At 44.0% G+C, this 8,262-nt stretch overlaps 1 protein-coding gene across 1 annotated transcript in view; it reads right to left on the bottom strand.

The window, feature by feature from the left end:
• The window catches only part of LOC111964527 (dynamin-1-like), a 93,469-nt gene that overhangs the window by 41,545 nt on the left and 43,662 nt on the right, over positions 1–8,262 (bottom strand). Inside the window, 1 exon segment of the mRNA XM_070443597.1 lies at positions 5,421–5,534. Coding sequence (XP_070299698.1) covers positions 5,421–5,534 — 114 coding nt within the window.

Raw genomic sequence — 8,262 nt, 5'->3', positions numbered from 1 at the left:
GTGAATAAGATACAGCATACAGGAGGATGACTAAATACAGCATACCGGGGGATGACTAAAATACAGCATAGCGGGGATGACTAAAATACAGCATACCGGGGGATGATTAAGATACAGCATACAGGAGGATGACTAAAATACAGCATACCGGGGGATGACTAAAATACAGCATACCGGGGGATGACTAAGATACAGCACAGGAGGATGACTAAAATACAGCATACAGGAGGATGACTAAAATATAGCATACCGGGGATGACTAAGATACAGCATACAGGAGGATGACTAAAATACAGCATACCGGGGGATGACTAAAATGCAGCATACAGGGGGATGACTAAGATACAGCATACGCGGGGGATGACTAAGATACAGCATACCGGGGATGACTAAAATGCAGCATACCGGGGGTGACTAAAATACAGCATACGGGGGATGACTAAAATGCAGCATACAGGGGGATGACTAAGATACAGCATACAGGAGGATGAATGACCATAGATTGTTAACCCAAAGTGTAACTGTTGCTCTATGCTAAACGGAAGCTTACAATTAAGTCACAATCTGAGCAACATAAAAGAAGTGGTGGTTGTATCACGCTGACCAATTGGCAGATTACCTCCAAGAAAGCTCCATCTAAAGTCCCTGACATGAAATAAAATACTTGAACATATCTAAATGATGTCTATGCTCTGATTCTTTTCTAAGATAGGCTTATGTCTCCTGTAAAATGATATAACAAGCAGCACAATAGTCTTGACCTCCTTTTTTGTTTTAAGCTGCCAGAACAAGGCATGGGTTCCCAACAAGGCACGGGTTCCCAACAAGGCATGGGTTCCCAACAAGGCATGGGTTCCCAATAATGAGAAGCCAGACAGTAAAATATGAAGCAAGTCCATTTTTTAAAGCTCTATATATGTGTTAGTGTGGATGATCCTCGGTATGAAAACACGGACAGAAGCAAAAAAGCAACTCAGTTAAATAGTGTACTTAACATATGCTTGGTTAATTATAGAGAGTGTGTATGGTGTTCATGTGTGGATGAGTGTGTCTGCGTCCATCTGTGTGGGTGTACGTTAGCCAGTGTGTGCTTTGCATGCCCCTCAGTGTTCTTATGTATGTGACTGAGTGTGTGAAAATTAAAGCATGTCCACCCTGCCTAGACAAAGGTATGGAACGTTTCTGTTCCCTGCTCATTAAGCTACACTAGTCTGTCTCTCCTCTGAGCTGGAGCAGCGGTGCTATGTTAGTTTTGGGTCCCTGTGCTCAGAGAGACCGCCAAGTTCAAATAAATACATGTTGAGCAACGCCGAAAGAGGGAGGGAGGAAAGGATGAAGTTGGGGAGGGGGGCTCCTGTCCTGCATGTGTGTTCGTTATTTGGGATAGGGCTCTGGGGATGGGGCAGGGAGGGAGGGAGTAGACAGGGAGATGAAAGGAAGACCACAGCATCCTTCTCTCTGTCCCTGTCTCTCTGTCCGTCCCACATGGTCCTTGTTACTGCGGCCCTAAGCAGCTAACCAGAGACACTCATCTCCTCCTTCCTCTACTCCTTTACACCCAATTCCCTCCCCTTTCTCTTCCTCTTTCCCTCCTCCTCTCTAGCCCCCTTTGAAATTAAATAAGTTGATGAAAAGTAGCCCTGGTCCCGTATCCACAGTGTCTCAGAGTAGGAAATTGGTGGTAAGTGCTGAGAATAGAGATATTTTACTCCTACTCTTACGGGTAAAAATATATGCTATGCATGAAGCCGCTTTAGTCATAAGAGTCCTAACCTAGTCTACAGATATTTAGGAGACCTCGTGAGCTGTCCTAACCAGTTAAGAGTTACCAGCAGGTGTCTTGATAAGAGAAAAAGACAGTGAGTCAGTGGTTCCTGCGCCATAGACAGGTAATTCCATTAGGGTTGAAAGAATGTTTTGATATTTCTATGTGATCAATCCATCAATTATCTGGACCTACATGCAACAGTATCTCTTGCACTTTTAACGACAGTGACTTCACAAGGCCTTTCATGTGACATGCCTAAATACTTCTCACCACTAGGCTAATAAATAAACACATTTTTCTAATGATCATTTAATTACCTACAACATGTTATTTCAAGTTATCCCTTTGGAGCGCAACGCCACATTGTTAAAAAAATATGCTTAAACTGAGCATGCCTCTAACTTGGGCTATTGGAGGCATCTAGGGCATGTGTTAACTTTCATTGTGTTCGATGAAAATGATAGACCTTTCAAAAGTTGTATGCAACATTATCAGCAGGTGACTTGATATCTACTGTGCCAAAGCGATTTAGAGTTGTTAAACAGGAGTGGCAAGTGTGTTGATATAATGGTAATATTGGCAAAATTCAGATTTTAACAATAATCAGAATCGGTTAAAAAAAAAGGGTTACGCATGCCAACATATTAATAATTAATAATTAAGATTAGGCAAAGTGGTTGTCAGGCAAAAATTATATAAAATGTTTGACCATTGCAACATTTGATGTACAGTCACATTCACAAGGGTTGTCTGAAGCGTTCTATAGAGTTCACAGCTGGCGATGCCTCATCGCGATTGGTAATTCCCTATCGTTTTTAACAATGTCAATGAGCATCATCACTATCTGTCCTTTGCGGTACCTCAAACTGTCGTGATTATCAGCTGAGATCACATTTGATGGTTGCATTTTACTCCTCCATCAGAGTGGGTCATCCTAAAAACGTAGTCTGAGCTGGGAGATTTTTTTGTCTTAAAACAGATTTTAACAGGAATCTTAAGACCTTTTCTGAGATGCTTTGTGGATACGGGCCCTAGTCTTGAAGGGGAACATGCAGGCCGGTCCCGACAGTGTCTGTGCTGTGTCGATTGTTGTTGTGCTGTGGTGTGTGTGTGTGGTGATAGTGTGGTGTGTTGTATGTATGTGTGTGACAGATGAAGACGTGTGGTGAGGATAATGTGTGTGTGCTGATGTGGTTTGTGTGTGTGTGTGTGTGTGTGTGTGTGTGTGTGTGTGTGTAATTGGAAACACACACTCAGCGCAGGGCTCTGGTATGCACATGTGGGTGCCAGCTTTGGTGTCTGACATGCTGGGGGGCCCTGTCTCACTTTGAACAGACCCTCTAAACTACCTCTCTCCCACTACAGCCCCACTCACCCCCACCCTCTCTACTTCCACTAAACCCCCCCACCCCGACAAAAAAACATCCATTCACCCATCTCAACACCTTTAGTGTGTGAAAGAACAGACTCTTTGTTAAGGAGAAAAATATATAATATAAACTTTCTGTTAGAGAGACACAAACGAACACTCACACACACGCACACACACACGCGCACACACACACACAGTGACGTCAGTCAGTCAGTGGAGCGGCTGTAGCTAGGGCATGGAGACAGCCAGACTGTGGCTGAAGAACTTCTAATAGATTTGCAAAGGGTTCTGGGATTCTCTTTGACCAATCTAACCTGGTTCAAATCGTGTCAGGTTCTATTACCAGAACAAGCCTTTTGAAACACAACCACCTAACTACACCAGCACATTTTACTGGAAAACCCAGCATCTGACTTGGAATAAACTATGGAAAAGAGACATTGAATCTTAAAATTAAACATCTTACAGTTTTTTTTACAATCGCTAGGACCCATTTCTCAATACTAAGGCCACTTTTTCAAAACTCTTCACACAGTTTTCCTAACCAACTTTCAGCTTGGCACAGCAGTTCATTTCACATCCAAAATGCACTAAAACTACCAAAACACTTCATACATGTCTCAAATCAACTCATTCTTCTATAACACTAGCAAAGGTTGTCACCCAACAAGCACACTTTGTCACTCATAAAACAATGACCTAAAAAACATTAACAACAGGTAGCGTTACACAATGTTTTCTTTTGTAAAATGTCTTTACAAAACAAGAATGACACCTCTCTACTGTTTAGAATTCACTGCAGTATATGTTACAGGAATGAATCAGACATGATGCAATATGCTTCAATATGTTTTATGCCATTGTTTCTGATGACCATATAAACGATTGCAGTTTCCTGCACAGCAGTGAAAATCCTACCTCTCCTGCCTGTGGGAGGTAACCGTTGGGTCCTACGCAGAAATACAAAAACAATTACACACAAGTGGGTTTGGAGGCTTTGCTCAATTTACTTCTGTAATGTGCAGTTCAGTCAGATGCCCTTGCAGACTGCACATCTTACCTGATGTTTTGCCGGAAGTTTCTCACGAGAGATGATACTGTTGAGCGTTGCAGATTTGTCTGCACTCTCAGAGCAGCCTCTCTCATTGATAGACCATGATTTATTACATGATCAGTTATAGTAGCCCTAATCTCACCTGAGACTGCAGCTCTTGAACTTCCTCTCAGTCTTCTTCCACCACGCACTCGTACTCCTCTCCCTCTCCCTCTCCCTCTCCCAGCCACTCTTCTTCCTCTGTCAGCCACTTCTCTGTCTCTGGCTGGGTCCATGTTTACCTTACAGTACAGCATTATTCCTAAAATGTCCCCTTTTGTATAGATGGTAATGAAATTGAAAGACGAACACCTGGGTAGGTGTTCAGCTACAATGGGAATCAGCTGTGGTTGGTCAAATTGTTTTGATAGTATTTCATTTTTTAGATTTGGAATATATTTCAATACGGTATCACTGTAGAAATGTAGCAAATTGCTGTCTTATTCAATGTTGTGTTATGTTAGGTTTTGAACTTAAGTTTAACAGTTTTGAAAAGAGTATATAAACATGTATAAATTGGCCTGTAGGTACATAGAGTTTTGGTGGTGGTTGTGTCTGAGTGAGAAAAGAATTCATGAAATTTGAAAGATGTAGTCATTGAACGCATTTTGTGCCAAAGCAATGAAAAATGATCCACGGTTTAGCTCACATAGACTGCTGTTGTGCTCACTGTGTGAAGAGTTTTGAAAAAGTGACCTAAGTATTGAGAAATGAGTCCTAGCGATTGTAAAAACTGTAAAGTAAAACTTAAAGTATCTCACTGAAATAATTCTATTACTGGTTTTGGAAAAAGCTACCGATAATCACACGTGAGTTGTCGTTAAATGGAGACACATCACTGTTGGGTGACGAGACGTGTGCTTGCGGTAAAGACAGAAGCAGCATTTTAGTGCTCTTCTATTGTCATTCCATCCAACACAATAAAGCCAATGAAAATGAATTTAATTAGCCATTCTATGAGAAACCTCCATATGTGAGCTCCTTCCCCAAAAACTTGTGACAGAACCAGGACATAAGCAAATGAGGTACCTTCATTAAATCACTCTGGTATGAAATCTTTGCTATAAAATCTGAGAGATTTAGGTGACACATAAAAAGATCAAGAACCAGCAGAGGCCAGTGTGTGTGTAAGCCCTTGTGTCTTTGTGTCTTTGTGCGCACGAGTGTTTGCATAACCAAAACCTCACCTCATCATCCTTGTACCAGGACAGGGACTCAGCGGTCAGGACGAACCAGTACTCTTTGGCTCCTCCCTTCATGATGCCAATGTTGTTGATGGTCAGCCAGCCCTTCCTGATCACCTGAGAGAGAGAAACAGAGAGACAGAGTCAGAGAGGCAGGCATACACAAAGCTAGCCTTCTCTATCCCCTCTCGGTCTGTGTATGTATGGCATGTGTGTGGTATCCTATCTCACTACTGCCCCTAGTGGCCATAGGGAGTCACTGCAGGGGACACAACATGGGACAAATGGGACCGGATCTGTGGGCGTATCTACTACCATCTAAGCACAACTATCCTTGTGATTCTATCAGTGTCTCTCCCACACCATAAACATAGAATGCATATGCCTCTGTATTTACCTTAAACCGATCATTAACCGCTCCTCTCTCCGGCTGAATGAGGATGTGGAGAGAACATTACACAGCTATGCCACGGACAGAGCACAGTGCACGGGGCATAGGCCATTCGTAATGCACAGGGGCAGGCAGGACACTGGCCAGCTAGAAGGTGGTACAGCGAGGGAAGGCAGGCAGGGACAAAGGAGGACAAAGAGCTATGTGAAGCTTTAAAAACTGGGTGGTTTGAGCCCTGAATTCTGATTGACTGAAAGCCATGGTATATCAGACAGTATACCACAGACAGTATACCACGGGTATGACAAAACATTTCGTTTTACTGCACTAATTATGTTGGTAACTAGTTTATTATAGAAATAAGGAACCTCGGGGGTTTGTGATATACAGCCAATATACCACGGCTAGGGCTGTGTCCAGGCACTCAGCGTTGCGTCGTGCCATGCATTAGCCATGGTATATTGCCCATATACCACCTCCTCGGGCCTTATTACTTAAGTAAGGTTGCTTTCAAACCGAAACACATGTAGCGCATATGTGGATGCACGGTTGTTTCGTGTTTGTGGGGTGTGGTGGGGTGGAGAGAATGATCATTTGGTTATTAGCTGACAGATGCCTAGTCATCATGTGTCATGTCAAAACTTCTGTTTTCACAAACCTTTCTGTTGGACAACGATTGTGTTAGTGCAACCAACTGCTTACTTGCCCCTTCCACCAAGGCATTGTTAGTCATTATATTGCATCATATTGGGTGGTTTGAAAATCCACTAGATGGGTAGAGGGGGAGGTAAAAGGGAGATACTAGGGGAGGCTGTTAGTCAAAGCGGCTGCTGGTAAGGGGGGAGGGCAGATCTAGGCGGTAAGCGCAGCCAGCTAAACAGGAAACAGCGAGGGCCAATGTGTTTACACTGTCCCTAAGCCCTTTGACCCTCCCGCTTGGGCGGTCACTATGGAAACTGACAGGGTGTGCCTCTGGAGGTGATGTATTTATCTGTGCTGCACTGAGAGAGAGAGAGAAATTGAATTGAGAGAGAGATAGGGAGAATAGTGTAGAGTAGAGTAAAGTAGATGAGAGTAGAGTAGAATAGTGTAGAGTAGAGTAGAATAGAGTAGAGTAGAATAGTGTAGAGTATAGTGGAGTAGAGTAGAATAGTGTAGAGTAGAATAGTGTAGAGTAGAGTAGAATAGAGTAGAATAGTGTAGAGTAGAGTAGAATAGAGTAGAGTAGAATAGCTCCTTTCTCCGGTCAACACTAAGGCTAGGGTTGACTGGCTATCCAAACTCCTTTCTCCGGCCAAACACTAAGGCTAGGGTGACTGGGTATCCAAACTCCTTTCTCCGGTCAAACACTAAGGCTAGGGGTTGACTGGCTATCCAAACTCCTTTCTTCCGGTCAAACACTAAGGCTAGGGGTTGACTGGGTATCCAAACTCCTTTCTCCGGTCAAACACTAAGGCTAGGGGTTGACTGGCTATCCAATCCCTTTCTCCGCCAAACACTAAGGCCTAGGGGTTGACTGGCTATCCAAACTCCTTTCTCCGGCCAAACACTAAGGCTAGGGGTTGACTGGCTATCCAAACCCTTTCTCCGGTCAAACACTAAGGCTAGGGGTTGACTGGCTATCCAAACTCTTTCTCCGGCCAAACACTAAGGCTAGGGGTTGACTGGCTATCCAAACTCCTTTCTCGGTCAAACACTAAGGCTAGGGGTTGACTGGCTATCCAAACTCCTTCTCCGGTCAAACACTAAGGCTAGGGGTTGACTGGCTATCCAAACTCCTTTCTACGGTCAAACACTAAGGCTAGGGGTTGACTGGCTATCCAAACTCCTTTCTCCGTCAAACACTAAGGCTAGGGTTGACAGGCTATCCAAACTCCCTTCTCCGGCCAAACACTTCGCCACGCCACGGACCTTAGGTTCTTCTCCACATGAGTCTGGATCTGAGTACTCCTGACGATTTCTAGAACGCAAACACATTCTAGCCTTTCTGATTGGTCCCAAACACCAATGGGTTGGGCCAGAGCCAGAACACATCTCTAACCAATTTAGTACTCTGATTGGTTAGAGATGATCCAATCGCTGACGGCTTTGTTTTGTACAACATCCCTCATTTTACGTCACCACAAATGGTGTCAACGATGGCAGTCTCAGACTGAAGTAGTAACGTTAGGGAACATAGAGAAGTGGAAGAATTCAGTTTGAGTCGTCAGGCAAGGCTAAGGGAGCGTCGAGCGATCACACGACCAAGGAAAAGGAGGCTCGACTGTTCGGCAACAAGCTTTGAAATGTGACGTCTCCAAATGGTGTTGTTTCTATGGGAGAGAGAGACGTCTACACATAAGCAATTATGCAACGGGAAGGTCTATCTGGTCTCAACCCTCTGTGTTCTGTCTATGTCGGGGGGGGGGGGGGGGGGGGGGGGTTAGGGTGTACAGTGGGGTGTGCTATTTTTCC

This window comes from Salvelinus sp. IW2-2015, linkage group LG5 (assembly GCF_002910315.2).
Source record: "Salvelinus sp. IW2-2015 linkage group LG5, ASM291031v2, whole genome shotgun sequence".
Lineage (NCBI taxonomy): Eukaryota > Metazoa > Chordata > Actinopteri > Salmoniformes > Salmonidae > Salvelinus > Salvelinus sp. IW2-2015.
Note: the sequence above shows the minus strand (reverse complement) of the source record. Positions and strands in the feature narration are given on the sequence as shown.